General features: G+C 40.3%; 1 protein-coding gene across 4 annotated transcripts in view; it reads left to right on the plus strand.

The window, feature by feature from the left end:
- ralgps2 (Ral GEF with PH domain and SH3 binding motif 2) overlaps positions 1–21484 on the plus strand; it is a 113685-nt gene that overhangs the window by 23525 nt on the left and 68676 nt on the right. For 2 of the 4 annotated variants that reach the window (XM_059340950.1, XM_059340953.1), the window contains exons 2-5: positions 4269–4380; positions 8192–8329; positions 9520–9627; positions 12618–12668. In XM_059340950.1, the coding sequence (XP_059196933.1) occupies positions 8267–8329; positions 9520–9627; positions 12618–12668 (222 nt within the window). In that variant the 5' untranslated portion in view covers positions 4269–4380; positions 8192–8266. The remainder of the gene's footprint in view (positions 1–4268; positions 4381–8191; positions 8330–9519; positions 9628–12617; positions 12669–21484) is intronic. The other 2 variants (XM_059340951.1, XM_059340952.1) reach the window with 2 other exon arrangements.

Here is a 21484-nt window from a genome sequence, read left to right on the forward strand (position 1 = left end):
CAGTTGTATAATGGTATGATAAATTATGAACTTTCATTTTACTGTGCCAGGGGGAAATAACAGCTGCTGTCACAGATGTTGGTCAAGAGAAGGCTTAAGGGAAAATCATGGTACATAACATCATGTTTTACTAGTAATCAATCATAATTCAATTCCAGGAGGGAAGTATTGATAATATGTTTGCCATGCTGCTTGAGACATCCACCCAGAGTAGGGCTGCAACTAATCATTATTTTTATTGTCCATTATTTTCTCGATTCATCAATTAGTTGTTGGGTGTAAAAAAAATGTCAAACTGTGAAAAATGTCAGTCAGTGTATCCCAACGCCCAAGACGACATTCTCTAATGTCTTCTTTTGTCCACAACACAAAAATATTCATTTTTTTTTCATAAAGGTAATTTTAGGACAAGAAAAGGAAAAAAAAATCACGAAAATGACAAAGAAATACAAAGAAAAGCAGCAAATGCTCACATATTTTGCAAATAATTTCAAAAGTTGCAGATTCATTTTGTCAATAGACTCATTTATTGCACGGCTGTTTGTTTTTGTTTACTCCATCGCCACAAACATCCAGTGTACGCTCCTGGAAAATCTCCTTATTTTCTGTGAATCCAAACAGCTTTGCTATTTCTTGCTGCAAAATGAGGTTGAGGTGAAGAGTGAAAGGACGGGAGATGAGCAGCGTAAGGAGGACAGAGGTGTTGGAGACCTGTTTTCAGGGCCACTGGAGACAGGAATGTAAAGGGTCAGTGCTGGATGTGTGGAATGTGTTGTCACATGCACAAATACGCCGGCATGTGCATGACGACACACAAAAACACTTGCTAACAGTCATTGTGCCCTTCAGAAACCGGGCCTGTTGTGCTGCCAGCACCTTTTGTGTTTGAACTGCAGTGTGTATGTGAATGTCAAAAAGCAGTCTGACAACACCACGAATAGAGGGAGGGAGAGGCAGCCGACTCAGAGAGGTCTGATTCAACAGCACCTGCTATGCAGTATAATGAGTCACATTTAGCTTAACAGCGACACATCCTCTGCAACAAGCTCCAACATGAATCACTCCACTTTCTGTCACTCTTCTTCTGTTATTCTCCGCTTCCTCCTCTAATCCCCCTGATTCTTACCCCGGTGATGCCGAAACATTGTCAGCCCATCCAAACACGCACCTACATCTTATCACATGCTATTCCTGCAGCTGTGCATGTAAACATTCCCTGGACTTGATGAACCTCAGGAAGCAAAGCATGAGGACTAAACCACGTGGAATTATGTCACCACACACACACACACACAACACATTTCGTCTCAGCTCACTGTCAGAGGTGCACCGATGTTGCCAAAAGCAGAAGTGGTGGAGGTGGGGGGGGGGCTCTTACATCAGGAGGTCTTGCTTGTGAGGATTGGATAGGGAGGGCAGTGACTCAGAAGGAGGGGGTGCTGTCTCTCTCTGTGTTTTTAAAGTAGCATAGCTGGAGGTGTGGGCGTCGTAAGGAGCTGTATGCAAACTAGTCCAGGTTGGTTGGGATCATTACAGACACGGAAGCTCAGACAGACGGAGGGCAAACTAGCAGCAGACGAGCAGAAACCTGTTGCCGGGGGGTATTTACACTGCTCAGGGTAGAGACACAGCAACACTTTGTTTGTGACAATGACACACACACACACACACTATAGACATGAGCTCTTTGTAGGGGTGGGCGATATGGCCCTCAAAGAATATCACGATATTTCAGGCTATTTTTGCGATAACGATATTCTTGACGATATTAGGAAATACTTAAAAAGATAGAAAATATGATTTTTTTTAGTCTGTATAAATACATAAAAATCTAACATGTAGTTTGAAGTGCAAATCTCAACAGTTGCCGAAAACAAAAAAATTACTCTTGACTCTTGAGTAGGAGCAAATAATAAAAATAACCATTTAGGGGTTCCGGGGGCATATTTTAATGAAATTTTGTAAAGGAGAATAAAGGTTCTTGTATGTTTTATTTTAGGCGTCTTATTTTGACAGTCTTCTTATAAATTCTGTGTTGGATTCTGTCAACACACTGTGCTCTTATTTTGAAAGCTGCATGTGTTTAGCGACAGGGAGTAAGTAGCTTTTTGTGATTAAAACAACTTTAACAACTACATCAAGATGTAGGAATGTTGCCAATATCATGATATGAATTTTTTTAACAAAAAAAAAAAAATACCGATATTATCGTGAACGATACGATATGGCACACCCCTACTTTGTATACAAAGCTATGTTTTTTCTATCTCCCTAGTTGCTCATCAGGGATAATATGAAGCTCTGGGATGATGTTTACCTGTTCAGATGTGATCTTTGAAAGAATGTATAGGCTTATGTCAGCAAAGGTTTAAAGTTTACTTTGGTGAGTGGAAATCTTAATCCACTGTTTGTTCTGCTGGTGAGCTTTGCACCCCCACCAGGCAGGATAACAACCTGGAGGGGATGATGACAAGATGTTAGCCCCTACCTGATGGCTAAAGGCCAAGTTGTGTCTGCCAGCATGCAGCATTTGTCTTCAGCCAGTCAGAGTCCCACACAGAGCAGCACACAGGCTTTTATCTCTGAGAGGAGTGAGACACCTACTGGCCAATGTGAGTCGTGTAAGAGGTCTGGAGGCAGAGAGCATGATGGGATTTCCACATGATTGAGTTGCACCTGTCCTCGATGACGAAGAAGTTCCTTCAAAACCAACCCAATGTTTCAGATTTACTAAAAATCTGACTTGAAACTGAAACATCTAATTAATTATTGGATTTATCGATCAGCAGGGAATTAATTGGCAACTATTATGATAATCCATTAATTGTGTTAGTCTTTTTTATTTATTTTTTTTCAAAGCAAAACCTCACGGGCAATTTAAGGACATTACTTTTACCATTATGGTGCATTAATATGTTCCTCAGGTCCCGAGATGGAAAGTGAGACTTTGGTGTTTTCATGAGCTTTAAATTGTAAAAAGAAAACCGGATGGACACTATGTAGAAGATGTGCTATTCAAGTGTGCTGAAACAGTTTGAAGCTTTTTATTAGTGAGTTTGTTCCAGATTTTTTGCTGCCCACAATAGACTTCCCTCCACCATTTTTTCCCGTCTAATATGACAGCAACTGTGCAAGTTGTGTACTAGAATATTTGCCAACTTGCCAACTATCGTTCCAACATGGGAATTGTCCAATTTAGAAAGTAACTTACAGATAATTTGACAGTGACAATTATTGTTAGCTGCAGCTCTAAACTCTGTCTTGTCTGGTCTTTTGTGTGTTCGGTTAAAGTAAGTAGCTGCAGTGTTCATTTGAAATTCAGGTGCAGTATTGATGTTTGTACTTTAAATTCAGGTGAGCAATGAAGCCAAGTAATACTAAAATACTCTGTAATATAATATATCACACTACCAGGTTTTGGCATGGCAGTTGAGATGGATAGGTGCTCTAAGTCATATTTCATTCATCTACCTGCACTGCTGCTTTACTGTACATTCTTTACTGTCTATATTTCTATAACATATTCATTCACTGTATATATCCTATAGCATATTCAATTCAATTCACAACTGCGGTATATTTATACACTGTGTTCATATGCAAATACCTTGCACTTTACTACTCTGCACTTCTGGTTAGATGCTAAATTACATTTCGTTGTCCTAGTACTTGTACTCTGTTCAATGACAATAAAGTTGAATCTAATCTAATCTAATTTGTGAAAGAAGGTTAGCTGATTATTTGTGTGTTTTTATGGTTCCCTCAGTCAAACTGGCACCTCCATTATTTTTATTTCTGCAGTGAGTTCATAGTAGGGTTATCAAAAGTATCGATACTCAAAAAAGTATCGAAATTAAAACGTTGTATCCGGATACGACCCTCATTTTCAAAAGTATCGATACTTAGCCAAGGAATGAACACTTAAGTTAAGTTAGTTATTTTTAATCAAGCTTGCCTAATATTGTGTACAGGATACAACAACAACAAGTATCTGTATCGAGTTGAAAATTTTAGTATCGTGGCGACCCTAGTTCATAGTTGCTCAAAGTGAAAGTTAGATCAGCACTGAGGTTCCCATCAGAACAGACGCTATACAGATCTTGTCATTGCCATGACTGATGGTTTGCTAAGCACTTACACAAAATCAGATCATCTAGTGGGTTTTTGGCCATGTTCATTTCTAATGTGTGCGTGGGTTTTCCTCATGTTCAGAAGAATCATCCTGCCTTCCTCTGTCTCTCTCTTTTGTTCTCCTCACTTTGGCACAGACAGCAGGAGCCAGCCTCAGAGGAAGACGGGACTCGATAGACAAAGAAGACAGCAAAACAGAACAACAGGCTAACCTCACCTCCAATACAATGCACATCTGACACACAACTGGTAAGTATGGCCTTGTCTCTGCAAGGACAGCTTGTTTTTTTTCGAAATGTGGAGGCATCAGGGTTGTATACTGATAAGGGTTGTCAAAAGTATCGATACTCAAAAAAGTATCCATACTAAAACGTTGTATCCGGATACAATACTCATTTTCAAAAGTATCGAGTATCTGAAGCCTGTTATCATAGTTGCAGTTTCTTTTTGCACAACTGTTTTTTATTATAAATATTTAGCGTGTTAATTTTTACATGTTGCACGTTTCTTGTTAATAACAATATTTCTGTTAAATTTTGGGGTCTTTGTTTTTATCCTTGTGGTATCGAAAATGGTATCGAATATTTTCCTGAGTATCGGTATCGAGTTGAAAATTTTAGTATCGTGACAACCCTAATACTGATAGATTCTTTAATCCCCTTAGCATATGATTACAGTCAGAGGAGCATATATGACTGCACATGTCTTGTTGTTAGATATAGATGGAGTCCAAACAATCACAACAACTTTGAAGGTTAAGTTTAGTTGTAGATGCATTTTTCACTGAAAGGAAAATATCTTGTTACAGTGTTTCCCCTAAAAAAAATTTCAGCAGCGGTGCTGCTGTGTCTGTGGCCATGAGCAGTGTTGCCCACTCCTCAGTATGGACAGTAGCTATTGGCTGTCCAAAAAGTCGCTAAATGACTTCATTGTCTAATTTGCATAATTTACGATGTGCATGTACTTGTAATGGACGCTGTAGGAGAGAGGAATAATGTTGTGGGGAAGACAAAAAGTGAGTAAAAAACACTCTAAATATGTTTAGAAAAGCAAATGCACTGTCTTCTGTCACAATTTCAACCCTCCTCCTCAATCCGGACTCGGGACCGGCTAAAGTGACCCAAAAGAGACACGGACTGTAAACCAGCCAGCGGCGACTTTGCGCTTGTGCGATTTGCAGACTGGACGCTAAGGGGTTAACGTCCCCTCCGGCTCTGTGACTGCAGCTGGGAGAGACTGCTGCGGGAGGACTGTGCCGCTTCAACTAGTCCTTACTCCTTTTAAATGGAGTAAGAACGACTCTCCGAAAGTCTCCAGTAACACCAGAAAAAGTTGCTAGATTTGTCACTAGTCACTTTTTTGAAAAATAGTCTCTAGGGGGTCTGAAAAGTTGCCAAATCTAGCGACTCGCTAAGTTGGCAACACTGCCGCTAACTGCCCTAAGGAGCTATGCTGTTGTATTGACATTACTTTACCTGCGCTACTCGCTATATAGACCCTTTAACGTTGATGTCCTAATAGGGTCCGACAGGATTTGATGCGCTCGTTGATGACTCAGAACAAGTCAAAAATAACGTTGTGTGTTGTTGTGCTCACACAGTGCGAGTAGAAATCATTAGTGGTGCATTGATATTAATGATCATGTGACATTTCAGCAGCGGTGCACGTAACGCTGCTGAATGAATGTAGGGGAAACACTGTTTTATGGGACAATGGCATATCTAACTCAAAAAACCCTTCAAAAAACCTTGTGCTGTGTGTTTGTGTGGTTAAAAAATCCAGAGAAATATTTAAATCATAGCCCAGTGGCACAAAATGACATAGGTATTAGAGCAGGAAGTAAGGTAATTACAGACGTATGAGCGTATAAACAACAGAGGACTCAGACTTGTAAATACAGAACGGCTATTGCTTCCTGTGTAGTTATTCACTGCTGTCAAACAATAGGAGGGAAGTTGACATGATGTAGTGGTGTTTGTCCGTGGCTTAGCAGAATGCAACTGTTGAAGGCAGCTAATGGCTCTTAAAGCACAGGCCGTTTCAGTTTGAGCCTGGAGCAAGCCAAAAAGACAGGCCAGAGACGCACGCACACACACACACACACACACACACACACACACACACACACACACACACACACACACACACACACACACACACACACACACGCATAGAGGCCTGCATTGTCAAGTACACAAGGGATGTCTTTGCTGGCTTTCAGTATTCTAAGCAGCTTCCTATTTTTCATTAAGGTCTCTCTGCATGCTTTTGGCAAAGAAAAGTCTCTGAGGTGTTTTCAGTCATGGCCAGAGAAGAATATTAAGAAACATTAAAATATCATCATAACAGGAAATCATTCACAGTTGAAATTCCAGTCCAAGTGTTAGAGATGAAGACGCTGTCAGAGCCTCCAGTGTGACATTCACGCTGCATAAAAACATCAATTGCTTAAAAAAAAAATCTCTGGCTGTGTTTCCATCAGGATATTAACAAAGGTACAAGGATACGCAAATTGTCTTTTTTCACAACCCAAGGGTGAGACTTTGGGAGTTGTTATGAAAACTAAAAATGGAAAGACAACGAAAATTAATTTGCATCATTTAGTATTTGGTAGTCATGCTGAGCCTAACAAATGATTTTGTTATGCACCTTAAAAAATATAGTTGATTTGGTCGTTTGAGTGATTTACCAAGTAAACAAAAACATTAGCTCGTTACAGCTTTAATTACGTCTCTTTTATTTTACATTTGCTAAAAGAAAGTAAGCAATTTACAGTCCCAGAGTACACTTTGGGCTTTTTGTTGCATGTGCCATTCAAATTAATATATTTGCTTTATTTCATTGTATGATATTAGTATGAATGACATAAATTGCATGAGTACTGAGATACTCCACTAACTGTTCCACTTTAACACTTGGTACGCAGGTTTTTTGGAATAAAAACATAAAACAAACTAATTCCGGCCTCTTTTAAACATGTTGTCTATCCCTAAAAATTAAAGGAACATTTCCTGCATGGAGCGTGGGAGCAGGAATGAATATTCAGGGAAATCTGTACGTCAATTTCCCACCTCAAGACCTCATAACATTTCAGAGAAAACGCTGGTGTGGCCGTGATGTGCATTAACCCATTGAGGCCTGAAAAATCGCTGGGCGATTTTAAAATAAGCCTCTAATTTTCTGGAAATTCTGGAAAAAAAAGTGTCAACTCTTCTACTAAATAACAGATTTTTCAGCCTCTGTAGCAGATAGAAATTAAATTCAAAAAGGTATTTGAGAGCTTATACAAATACTACAAAACGACGTATCCGCTTTCCAGGCTTCAATGGGTTAAAGCAGTAACATTGCAGGGATAAGCATGTAATGGGGTACTGATTTAAGACACTTTAACATGGATCAGTCCCCACTGTGTTTACCTCATTGGACAATCATGTATTTAAATGAAAATCTTGGAGATTATGACTTTATTTCCGGTGTGTAGAGTCACTGAGTGGCAGCGGGTTGTGCTCTAGTGTCGGCTGTAAGCTGTTTACTGTTGTGGCTCCAACTGACAGCTGCTTTCTCTGAAGCCCTTTCACAGAAGATCTCTTCCTAATGCTCAGCACTAAGCTCCTTCTGTCCTGTCCTCTCTCTTGTGTGTAGTAAGTGACAGGCTGTGAAAGTGTGCGTCCATATGGCAGTCACAGGGCTGCCGGGACAATCGCTGAACCTGTCAGCACTCTGAGCGCCGTCTCAAGTTCAGTCCGACACATTTACTAAGGTTCAATTCAGTTCAGGAGTTGACTTGGTGAGGTGAGACTGCTCCCATCGACGTATTTGAACCAGTAGATGGTGCTGCTGCTACAAGCTCAATGATCTGTCTGCTTATGTTGTATGCTTATTATTTATTGCAGATTGTTATATGGAAGTGTTTGTTTTATTGTTGATTCTATGTACAGCACTTTGGAGATGTTTTTATTGTTTAAATGTGCGATACAAATAAAGTGGATTGGATTGGATGTTTGCAGTGATATTTGTAAAGATGTACTCTTTGTGAAATGCTCCTTGTGTGTGTTTTCAGAGGGCCGGGCGGGCGGGCTTTGCTGCAGCTGAGGATGATGAATGGTCTCGTGCGCTAGAGCTAGATGGTGTGGGAATGATGGACCTCCCTAATGGCCAATCAGGCATCACCACCACCAATGCTGCAACAGTCTCTGAGGTGAGGCCACGCCCACCCACCACACCTCCACTTACTTAACCCATTTAGGCCTAAAACGCCTGGAAAAAATGCCTGCAAAACCTTTGGGCGATTTTAAAATAAGCCCCTAAAACCTGAAGTTTTTTTTAGTAGTTGTATGTCTTTTTTGGTAATCCTGTGTCTTTTTTGATAATTTTGTGTCTTTTTTTGGTAATTTTGTGTCTTTTTTTGGTAATTCTGTCTTTTTTGGTAATTTTGTGTCTGTTTTTGGTAATTTTGTGTCTTTTTTTGGTAATTTTGTGTCTTTTTTGGTAATTCTGTGTCTTTTTTTGGTAATTTTGTGTCCTTTTTTTGGGTAAATTTGTGTCTTTTTTCATAATTTTGTGTCTTTTTTGGGTAATTCTGTGTCTTTTTTTAAAATAATTTAGTTTTTTGGTAATTTTGTGTCCTTTTTGGTCATTTTGTGTCTTTTTTTGCTGATGATTTCAAAGTTGTGGAAAAGTCCCATGTTGCATTGCAACACTCCCACATGTAGTCTGATGCATTTCATTGGCCAAGAGACTTAAAATAGGTGGAAAAAAAACTACAAATACTACAAAACGACATATCCGCTTTCCAGGCCTTAATGGGTTAAAAAAAAAAAAAAATCATGTTGTGCACTCCTCACACAGAACTTTTCAAGACTTTTTTTTTTTTTTTTAATACTTTACATGAATTGGATTGGGTGTAATCAATATTGGGGGGGAGAAAAAACGAGGGCTCCACCTGTTATACATATTAGAATAGTTACATTTTTCTTGTCCTCTCCTCTCTGCTCTGTGTAAACAACCTGCAGTTCAGTCAAAGTTTCCCATAATTTATGTTACATGACTGTTGGCCTCAACTGAATCATTCATGGCTTCCCAGTTGCAGTCCACTAGTTTAAGCTCAGATTTGGTTCCGTTTCCTGACTGAAATGTTCGTCACACATTATTTGTCCAAGGACCATCAGAAATTAGAAAATATGATCCAAATTGCCGTGAGAAATGGTGTCATTTTGGTGATTTGTTTATTTTTTTAAGAAAACATGCATTTCAACCTGCCAGCAGTGTGTAAGGTTTGGAGGACTATCATACATCACCACTCTCCTTCACTTGATAACCTTGTTTTTAACAGCACGGCCAGCGTTCCTCTTACTTTAATAATAACACCACTCTGTGTGTCTTCTCTAGAAGAGCAGCAGCTCAGAGTCTCTCAGCGATAAGGGTTCTTCTGACCTGAAGAAGAGTTTCGATGCTGTTGTGTTTGACGTGCTGAAGGTCACTCCTGAAGAATATGCAGTAAGTGGTGTGTGTGTGTGTGTGTGTGTGTGTGTTTGTACGTGTGTGTGTGTGTGTTCTTGTACTTCCTACATAGTGAGGACCAGAACACGTTTTTAACCAACAGAGTGAGGACATTTTTTGCAAAGTGAGGACATTTCGGCCGGTCCTCACTTCTTTAAAGGCTTTTTTGAGATTCCAGACTCCAGAGATTCCCTTTGTTTTAAGGGTTCAGGTTACATTAGGTTTATGTTTAAAAAAAGATAATTAATTAACTAACTGAAACTGTATTGTGTGGTTACAAAACTAACTAAAATTATAGTGAAATTGTCCTTCGTTTTCGTCTTTGTCAACTTTTTTCATACATAATGAAGATGGATAAGACAAAGGAAATAAAGGCAAAATTTACTGTGACCTCTTTTAATCTCCCAGCCAACAAATACCTCATTACAAAAAACTAAAACTAATAAAAACTAAACTAAAACTAATGAAAAATTCAAAACTATTATAACCTTGCAAGGGAATTCACTGTTCAAATGAGGGCCCTCCCAAAGATAGAAGTACAAGAGTGTCTGTCTGTCTGTCCGTCCGTCCTTGTCTGGTTAAGATGTATGAGTGTTTAAAAAAACGAAATGCTTAGTCAGCAAAAATGTGATGTGCTGACGTGAGACAGATGGGATGATGGAGGAGGAAATGGGGTCAGAGTTTGGATCAGTAATAATTGATGATGTTTGGCGGTGCCATGCAGGGACTGATAGATTTCCTCTGGCTGCCTCTGCAAAAACTTTCCACGGCAACTATGGACAAACAGAAGTCACATTTCTGTTGAATCAGCCGCACCCTCGCTGTGAGGAAATACTGCTCCGGGTTGGCCCATGATAAATAAATAAAAAAAACACGTTCCTCATCATGTCCGTAATCTTGAATCAGTGCTTTGATGTGTGTCCATTGGTCTGCATCATTCCACCACAAGGGAGCACTCTTTATCTTCTTTTTCCCTTAAGTGTCTTCGTTTCACATCTCTTCTTGGTATATAAAGGCATTTAAAGCTGCTCTCAGTACACAATGACAAGACTCACTTTTCTGCATTAAAATGTCTAAAAACAAAGAGACCAATGTTATTTTTCTGAGCTTGTCTACTTACATTCTCCCAAATGGAGTACAGTTTAAAAAAGAGAGAAATCGTTAATTATTAGTCAAGGTTAATTGTACATTTCATTTGGTCGCCTGTCAATGGCAATGTCTACCAGAAGCTGTCATGCACTGACTTTCTACAGCAAAATCTGTAGTGTTGTTTCTTCACTGTTAATAATTTGATGATTTTGGAGTTGTTTTAACATTGTAGTGATCAAAAAGCTCTGCCAGCGTTGTTACATGTTAACACCTGAGTTAGATTCACTTCAGCTGGAGTTGATTTTCAGATTTTGTATGTTCGGCTAAAGACAGAATGCACTTTTAATGTTTCCTCAAACAAAACAATGAATGTTAATTATCACATTAGGGAAAGGAAATAACACGATTTTAGTGTTGAAAATACACTTTAATGTGTCATAAAATAACACGATGTATGTTAAAAATTAACACTCAAAGTGAAAAGGAAAAACACGATTTTGAGTTAAAAGTGTACTTGTGTTGTGTCATAAAACAACAAGACTGTCAAATATTTAACACTATTAAAGAGTTAAAATATTAACACTTTTCAAAGTGTAATTTTAACTCAGAATCCGTGAGAACTATATATCAACTCAGAAAAAGTGTTAAATTTAACACTCTGTGAGTTGGATTAACACTCCTGATTTTGCTATGTAACTGATTTATCAGTTGACCAATATTATTGGCATTATTGTTGAATTTCTGCCTTCTAAAATCAGTATCCGTATCAAAAATCCTGGGCTCTGGGGCGTCCTGGGGACCAGTGGTAGAACGCATACCAACAAAGCTGAGTCCTTATCTCAGTGAACCTGGGTTCGGATCCGGCCGAGGTGTCTTTGCTGCATGTCTTCCCCTTCCATCCTCTCTGTCACTATCCAATAAACCATGAAACCCCCCCCCCCCAAAAAAAAAACAACTTTAAATATTCTGTGCACTAGTCGGTCAGGCACTAGTTTTATGCCACATTTTTACGATCACTTTTTACAAGAAGGGAAGGATTTTAGTCCCCAGATGTCTGGTTCTAAGTTATCAGAAAAACAATCTGAGCAAACAGCTCCTCCAGGACATCCTGTGCTCCGTGGAGAGGAGGATGCCTCTGCACATAATTTGACTCTCATTAACAACTTCTTAAACAATGAACACTAAAGGAATCCTACCCTGGGGACTGTTATGATAGACAATAACTCCCATGATCCCAAACAACTTTAGGAAATCACCAAACTCCATCTTTTGTAATTGTTTTAATTGAGAGACACGTAGAAGCAGTGGCTCAGGTGGTAGAGCGGTCGCCCAATTGATCGAAAGGTCGGTGGTTCGATCCCCGATCATGGCAGCCTACATGTCGACATATCCTTAACCCGTAATAGGGCGCTCATTGAAATACTTGTAAATTCCAAATTTCAACCCTAGAGAATATTGGAGGATATTACATACAGCCAGAATGTGTAAAAATGTGTAAAAAAAAAAAAGCATACGGACCTGGGGGAGGAGGGTCATATTTTGAGAAAAAAGTTTACGAGATAAAAGTAGCAAATCTACAAGAAAAAAATGTGCAGATTTATGAGATTTAAAGTGGTGAAAACTTTTTTCTCGTAAATTTGCAACTTTTTTTCTTGTAGATTTGCCACTTTGATCTAGTAAATTTGCACCTTTCTTCTCGAAATATTACATGGGGACTCCATTTTGATATCCACTGAAGTTACCAAATATAGTTCTTCGCCCAATAAAGGGTTAAGCAAGATACTGAACCGAAAATGTCTCCCGATGCTGCGTCCATCGGCGTGTGAATGAATAAACATTATACATTGCATGTTTAAGTGTCAGTGTGTTAACAACTGTTGTTTGTTTTTCTCCTCCAGGGCCAGATTACGCTCATGGATACTCCTGTGTTCAAAGCCATCCAGCCAGAGGTGAGCTGCTTTTGAATCTGTAGACGGAAGATAGAAGCTTCTTTTTAGTGTCTAGTGCGAGAAATCAACATATTTTTCATTGTGAGGTTGAGGAGGGACAGACGGACAGATAAAACTATATTGTATGTGACTGTCTGAACCTCATACCCTCACATCTCAAATCATGCAACAAAAACACACAAAACAAATGCCGATTAGTCTAAAACAAATAGGTATAGGAGTCTAATTTACATAATTGCATTTATGTATATTTAAGAATTTACTCCCCCATCTGCCATCTGTTCCGCTCTGTTCCTCTCTTTCTCTTTTCTCTCTTGCAAACTTTGCATGTGGTTGATATGGCTGTACCATGCTGCGCTATGAGCTGCTGTGATCCCAGCTCACACTCGGAGCCACAGATTATAATTATGTAGAACGAGGAGGCGTCTGTGTCTCACCTTGTCTGTTGCCTCAGTGAGATCCAGTGTAACCTCTGACTTGTTCCCCGTTTGGCCTGTTGGACCTTTCTGACAGCCGTCATAGAGAACCTGTGTTTAAGGTTGGCCACTGTGGCCTTATAAAAGCAGCACACACACCACATCCCACTGTGCTGTGGTACAGTCTGACTCCTGCTACGCCATATGTGCAACACTTGTTTCAGCTAACACACACAGAAAGACACAGACACACACACACACACACACACACACACACACACAAACACACACCGCACACACGCACACACGCACAAAACACACACACCACACACACACGCACAAAACACACACACCACACACACACACACACACACACACACACACACACAAACACACACACCACACACACACGCACAAACACACACACCACACACACACACACGCACAAACACACACACACGCACAAACACACACACGCACAAACACACACACACACACCACACACACACACACGCACAAACATACACACACCACACACACGCACAAACACACACACACCACACACACGCACAAACACACACACCACACGCACACGCACACACACACACACACACACACACACACACACACACACACACCACACACACTAGGGTTGTCAAAAGTATCGATACTCAAAACGATACTAAAACGTTGTATCCGGATACAATACTCATTTTCAAAAGTATCAATACCGCCAAAATATGATGCCAAGTCCACAGAAGCTATGAAAATAAACACAGCTGTAGCAGAGTACATATGTATGGATCAGGTTCCTATTTACACCGTGGAGAAACCTGGGTTCCAACAACTTATTAAGCAGCTAAACCCAAGGTATGCTCTTGCCTAATATTGTGCACAGCATTCAACCTCAATATATTGTTCTAATTGTTTTTGTTTATTGCATTTATTTCTTTTTTGCACTACCTCAGACCTGAAGCTTGTTATCATAGTTGCAGTTTCTTTTTGCACTGTTATTTGAACTGTTTTTTATTATACATTTTTAACCGGTGGTTCTGTTTTTGGGGTCTTTGTTTTTATCCTTGTGGTATCAAAAATGGTATCGAGTATCGGTATCGAGTTGAAAATTTTAGTATCGTGACAACCCTAACACACACACACACACACCTCCCTGACGATATTGTTCACAAACCTGCATTTTGTTTTAATTAAGATAACAATGTCCCTGTGTGCCATGGCCTTTTGGAGACTTGTAAATAGCTTGTTGTGTCTGAGTAATGGAAAAAGATAAAGATTAAAGTCCCTGAGTAGCTTTCGCCAGGCCTTGTCTTCAGAGCGTTGCTGTTTCTTCACTCTGACGTGGTCTGGACTAGAGCCCCTCTGCTCGGGGCCGAGTTCACACAGAGGCGACTGAAGGCTTTATAAGTGCAAACATGCTCCTGTGCTCAGTCCGACCGACCGGTTGAGTGGGTTTTATAAGCATAATGAAATTGCGCATTACAGTACTGTGTAGCAATTTGGAAAATAAGGTGAGGATTTAAAGGTTCAGGTGCACAGGGACGGGGTTTCACTTTTTAGGTTTAGGATGGTGAGATCTTTTGGAGAGTCCTGAAGTTGGGGAAAGTGAGCAAGAAGGAGTCAGCGGTCTGATTGAGGGGGAGGGCTGACAAGGAGATGATGGCTGCAGTCTGCAGGGAGAGAGAGAGAGCAGAGTGAGCAGAGTGACCCAGCAGCATGCTGGCAGGGACGGAGCGGACTAGAGAGGCTTTTCCTGCTCTCACGGTGCTTTTGTCTCAGGGCGAGGGCTGAAAAAAGCAACGCAGCTATGACCGAACTAAAACTCAACTAGAGTTTCCACTGCTGTCAGTCTCCTCACAGACAAAAATTGGAAAAGCAGGTGTGTGTGTGTGTGTTGGTGCACGCCTGCTGTTTCACTCGGCTAACTGCCTGAATAGGAAAATATTAAATAACTTTGAATCTGAGAGTTGTGCAATAATGTTTTTACTGACATACGGCCCATTTTTTTGCCTTTCTATCACCCTTTAAATGCCATTTTACAACATTGAGATCTACATATACATAAACTATACATACATGTATGTTATGTATATATATATATATATATATATATATATATATATATATATAACCTAAAGTAGGACTTAAAACAGTAACATGAAGGCCATGTTAATTTAGAACAAAGTTTTGAGATCTCAAACAAATTCAAGGAGTGTTAGTTTCCACAGTATATGTTGTAATTCTTTGTTAAAATAGTTAAGAGAGGGAGCCTGCTTTTGTTTGGATGTCTTCAGTTTCATGCATTACAGAAATTTGACAAGTCCAGATGTTCTTCAGAAGGTTTCAAGTTGATATATCTTGACTTTTTGCAGCATAACAAACGATAGAAGAATCAGATTTTCCACCAGATTAGTTCCAAGTGGTCCTGGTCTGTGGTCTCTGAATGCTCCTACGACATAGTTACTGTTGATAAACTAAGCTTGCTCTTTAGACCTATTGCTGCATAGAGCAAAATATTGTGTTACATGTTCTGTATCAGCAGCCTGTCATGTTCGAGTTGCTCTAACGTTATTGTATTTGTTGTTCTTTCAAGACTGCAGTTATTTCTTTAATAGCTGTAATGACTACTTGAAATAGTTGGAATGACCGTAAACTAGCGATGGCTTGGCCGCTCGGCGTCTGTATTTAATATTTTATTTCCCCCCTCTCCATAAACACATCATAACTGCCTTAATATAATTTGTGTTTGTGTTTGAGAAAGACAGTGCCATAGAGGGAGACGGAGTCCATTTTGCACGCTCGTGTTTACATCATTTTAACATGTGTATATGACGCACAAACATTCAGACGTTCTGGCATCAGCTGGAAAAATTACCGCAGATAGGATTGCAGTAGAACAGAGGATCTCATTAAGTGAAGTGTTCCAACGCTGACATGGAGCAGATGTATGGAGAGAAGCCTGGAGGCTTTCGCCAAACCTTCTGGACGAGGAAGAAAAGATAAGTGTCCGTCACAATAGCAGTTAAAAGATTACAAGAGAACTGTGGGTGGAGATCCCAGAAACAGCATGAGGAGATGGTATAAAGTCTGGCCAACACCTCTGGGCAACAGGCATACTTCACTATAATTTCTTCCAAACTGTGGATAGATATAGTGGGAAAGAAATCACGGATGATCACTGAAACGGCCAATGTTTTTAAATAACTCTTTAATATCTAAAAGGCCTCAAGAAAGCCAGCTTCAAAAGCTGAGAGCATGAACGCATGGCGCTCTGATTCAGCAGACAGCACACAATCTAAACACATCTGCTCCTGATGATTCGTTAAGTGACAGCTCATAAGACATTGCCATGCATGAGGGTTGCTGTAATTTACTTCCTACATGTAATGAACCCTCGTCAGCACAATATTCATGGCTCTCATCTGTGAACACAGCGGGGCTGGGACGCAGACGGCATGAGATACAGACGTATGTGACGTCACCTGGAGGTTTCTCTGAAGACCCGATGGTGGCTCCTGTGGCTCTGGCTCCCGCCATCTTTGCAGTCACTCAAGTGTACCACGCCCTCAATATTGTATAACTTTAAATTGAAAGTGCTGAGTGATATAGAAATTCGCCCATTTTATGGTTATCATAAAGGGGAAAATTAGTTATAGAGATCAGGGGCCGGATACTTACGAAGACTTTACGAAGATTGTGGCATTCAAGAATGTATTATTCCTGAACTGCTAAAGTTTTTTTTCTTTTTACCTGTGCTCCAACAGATTTACGCTTTGCTTTAGACATTCTGTTGCTGTTTCCTCTGTGTGGTGTCTACACACGGCCCTGCACTCCTTTTTATGGGTCCTTTTATGGGCATTAATGGGCGGTTACCTATGCTAATCCTATGTTAATTAGACTCACCTGGCACGCTTGCTCAAGTTACGAGGAGATGGCATTCATCAATTTAAGAACACTTCTGCGAACAATTCAGCGGCTTAAGAACACGTTAAGGCTTAAGTTCTTAGATTTTTAACTTAAGATCACTTGCGTGGTTTCAGTAACTTGGCCTCCTTAAATAATATGTTCATAATGATTAATTAAGTAGTATCAAATACAACAGCCGCCTCCGTGATTTATTAAGAGTACATTGTAGTGTAATCTAGGAATAGGCCTACATGTCACACAGACTGAAAGGACATTTACATTATATGTCAACTGCCAAAATAAGCTTTATGTGATACATTCACAAAAAAAAAAAAAAAACTACTCAGACCAACTTCAATGAACAAAACTTGTTAACACATTGTCTAGGGCTAAACTAAATATTAGTATTACTCCTTTTTCATACAGGTCAATTTAAACTACAAAAGTTAGTGAACTAGGTAACTTTAGCTACGGACCAGTTGAGTCACTGCTCACTGCTAGCTCTCAGCAGCAGATGTTTGTCATTTAAACAGAGTTATGAGCAGCAAACATTGTTTTAACTTTACTCAGAGGTAATGTTCAGTAATGCTACATGTCGTTAATATTAATATTACCCCAACATTTGAAGGCTAAGCCGCTGATTCCTTGCCAATCAGGTGTGAAGTTATAAAAAAGTGCAAACAAAAACCAGATGAGAGGTCGACAAAGAGCTGCTGAGTCTTGTGCATTATTGACGAGAACAGCAGAAGTTATTTTTGATGGTAAAATAATCTACAGCGCAGAGCAGAGCGATGTTGAATCTACAACCCTCAGATGAATTGCTGATATGTTCTTTGGCTGTTGGTTTGCAAAGTGAAATGCCATTGAAACAAAAACATGGATCACAGAGAGGAGGGGGGGGGGATGCAAGGGACTTGTAGCTTAATCTTTTTCTCTCATTTAAATTTACAGGGCAGTGATTACTAATGGGTCGTTGCATCAATATGGTTTGGTTGTGAACTGGATTTTTAGCTCATTATTGTTAAATGACGCGCAAGTTAAAAGGAGTGTAGAGAATTGAGATGAAATAAAAAATCGTTGGAGGACTTTTCCTCCCGTCATGTCTCTCTGTGTTTCTGTCCCAGTAGACCGTTTGTAATTTCATAATCAGGCATGCGGCGATGATCTGCAGCTGGATGTTTAGAGAAAGTTTATGAAATAGAGACTGAGAGGAAAAGAGAGCTTGAGCGATGCAGTGGGACTCGTGGGGGGGAGGGAGGGGTGCCTTTGTTTTTTAACACACAGTCATGACAACAGCCAAGTTGGTAATTTAGTGGCTTTGGCTGGCAAGCTTCAGCTCTCAGGGAATAACTATCAGATTGCATTTTACGTACCGCTGAGAAGTATGTCAGTTTCTCTCATGTCTGAACACCCGGCGCAGAAATCCTCCGAACAGATTGAAGGTCTCTTGTGAGACTACGATGACTTGTACTTGGGGGGGGGGGCAGGTAAAGTTTCATACACTAAAGCCTGTCTCGCTTGCAGGCTTAATGTTTCCCAGCACTGATTGTTGAGATTGTGAAATAAAAAAAAACATATGCTTATATTGCTTTTTCTGTCAGACAGTCACAGCTGTATGTGAGATGTAAAAAAAAAAAGGTGTTGAACACAGCTCTCTGCTGGGCCCTGGAGTCTGCACATGTTGTTTTTCTAGTGGAGGGATTGGACAATAATTGCTACACAACAAACACAGAAGGGAATCCCTCCCACACTACAGCCTGTCAGCATGATGGTCAATACACATTCATCATCCTGAAAGGTGGAGAAAATAATGTTTGGCAGCAGAGACAGAAAAACCACAGGGACACTTTTCCTTGTCAAAGAGGATTTTGAACCAACATTAAGATTCAGTTTGAAAAAGGTGAAAAGACTAAAAAAAAAAAAATCTGCGCCCTACCATTACTTACTTTTGTTAGTTTTATGTGTACTGTTTTCTTTTACGATATAAAAGTGTTTTTTTACAATGAAGTCTTTAGCAAATGCACTCTGGATTTCTAGTACAGCATCATGCATTGTGTGGCTTTACTAGCCATGACAGATGGCCTGTTCTACCAGAAGAATCACGTAGAGTACATGTACTAAAAGAACTCCTGGAAAAGTCATTCTTTCCATCGTGTGCACAGCAAGGTAATGGAGGCTGCTGCTGCCAGGGTCTACGCTTTAGAACTGTCTAACTGAGACAATAATGTATTTTATGGTCTTCTTTTCCATTTTTTTTGTTCCTTGTGTTTTCTGTTCTGCTCTGCTGCTCTTTTCTTTTTCCTTTTTTCATTTGGACAGATGAGAGCAGGTAAATCTTTAGTGGCACCATAAATATGGCACAACCTGGCAACCAGTTTAGGGGTCCTCTGTCTCACTTGAAGCTGAAGTACAGATCAGCAGCAGACACAACTGTGCTGATTTTCCATTTGACTCCTTCCTGTCATCCTCAGGTTATCTACAGTATCTCCTCTCTTCTCACAGCAAATGTTTCTCGTTCTTACTTCCTCCCCTCCTCATCTTACTTCGTTTTAAACCCTATTTTTCACTTTTATCAGCCCTTCTTGTCTTGGCCTGTGGCCTCTCACTAATATTCCCCGGGATCTCAACACGTCAGTTTTCCATTTACAATGTAGACAAAAACAAAAGAAATTGCTGTGGTATCTAATATGAGGTCATTGCAATCCGTGGCTGAGCTGTAGCTGCTTATCTGATTCAGCCCGTACCATTGTTTATGCAATACTCCTCACAATGTGGCTCTAAAACGGAGGAGGAGAAGATTTGGTAGTTTTAGGGTTAAACAACTACACCCATTGGTGTGAGGAAGTTCCAAAATATTAGTCAACATGAACAGCGCTCTCCTAAATCCAATAACTAGAGTGATGAAACCATAAATTTGGGAAGCAGACAAGCATAAAGTCTTAAAACTTTGACCCTTTCAAAGTGTGTTTTGAGATCATTAAAGTTTACTAAGCTCAAAAATATCTTGTTCAGTGTTTGGTTGGACCATAGACTGTATATAAAGATGGAAGGCCAAGTGAAGCCAAAACTTCTGTATTTTGCCCCCATGATCAGGGGTATGACATCATGATTGACAGCTCACATGTGATCTGATTAGGTTGGGCGGATGTTCTGAGCGCTAACCCGATACTGCAGCTCACTACTGTGCAGACTCTGGCTTCAAATGACGTCACCAGTTCACTGGTGACTTTACTTTTGTACAGCGGGAGGAAGTAGAGACGGGTCATCAATCCTTTATACAGTCTATGGGATGGACTAATGGACACTCTTTTCATTTTGAATAACAATTGCTAACCTAGCATAGCCTGGCTAACACCAGACTAATCTCAAATGAGATCTAGTCTGGGAACCAGCCGTTTATTTCTCCGTAGAGGAGGTGTGGTTTACGATCCTCCGGAGCCGTTTATTGGGCGCTTAGAATGTCTATCAAAGCGTCTGTAGGTAGCTCTTAGCCAATCAGATCAGTTATACCAGATGACGTAGTAGAGCAACAGAAATGGATGTTTGTTGTGTGTGTGTCTGTGAGAGAGTGTTGTTTGCTGCTTTGCTTCTCCAGTTCTCGCTTTCTGCAAGATTATTTATTTTCACGCTTTATTCCCCCTCATGTCATTCAGCCACACACATCCACTGATTTTATGGGCAATAAACAAGCTGCTGCGGGTCTCTCGCCGGCTCCGCTGTCCCCCGGCTCGTAGCCAGATCACCGGCGTTACGGTAGCGCCGGTGACGCTAATAGCCCCGCTACTGTAACGCCGGTGATCTTGATACGAGCCAGGGGACAGCGGAGCCGCCGAGAGACCTTTCGCCTTTCAACTTTCGCTCTAAACTATTTAAAACACCATCTACAGCTAAAGAGAGTTTCGCGGCTGCTGCAGCGATGTTGGATCCGTAAGAAAACTACAAAACTACAAGCTCCCATCTGCCGGGTAGTACGCGTCATCGTCTTGCCGTCCCTCCCCGTTCTGTGATTGGATCCCTAAAACAGGGCTAAGAAACCTCTCTGGTTTCCAGACCCTTTGGCAGTTCGAAATGAAATCGAGCGCGCAAGGCAGTCTGGGTATACCCAGGCTAAACCTAGCACTTTTTCGCCTTATACATAACTTCATAAACCAACATATTAGCACCAGAAAATCAGTCTCCCATTCATTGTCTATGGAGCAGCTCAAGATGACATTGCAAGTTTGAGACTTACTTCTCTAGTTTCTGGGTTTGAGATGGAGTAGCTCATGATCTCAAGCATTAATTGAATTTTCCGAGACCCTGGAAAGATCATATTGGAATATTTAGTTTATGCTATGTTCCCCTTTTTAGGATTAGTGGTGTTTTTAATTAGCTTTTGGTGTGGTTAATGTTTGGCTCAGAACCTAAACTTTGGTAGGATCCAAAAGAATGCTCTTTTATCTCATCAGCTACTTTTTCTTGATGATTCCAATTGGTGGG

This window comes from Centropristis striata, chromosome 9 (assembly GCF_030273125.1).
Source record: "Centropristis striata isolate RG_2023a ecotype Rhode Island chromosome 9, C.striata_1.0, whole genome shotgun sequence".
In the NCBI taxonomy this organism is placed as follows: domain Eukaryota; kingdom Metazoa; phylum Chordata; class Actinopteri; order Perciformes; family Serranidae; genus Centropristis; species Centropristis striata.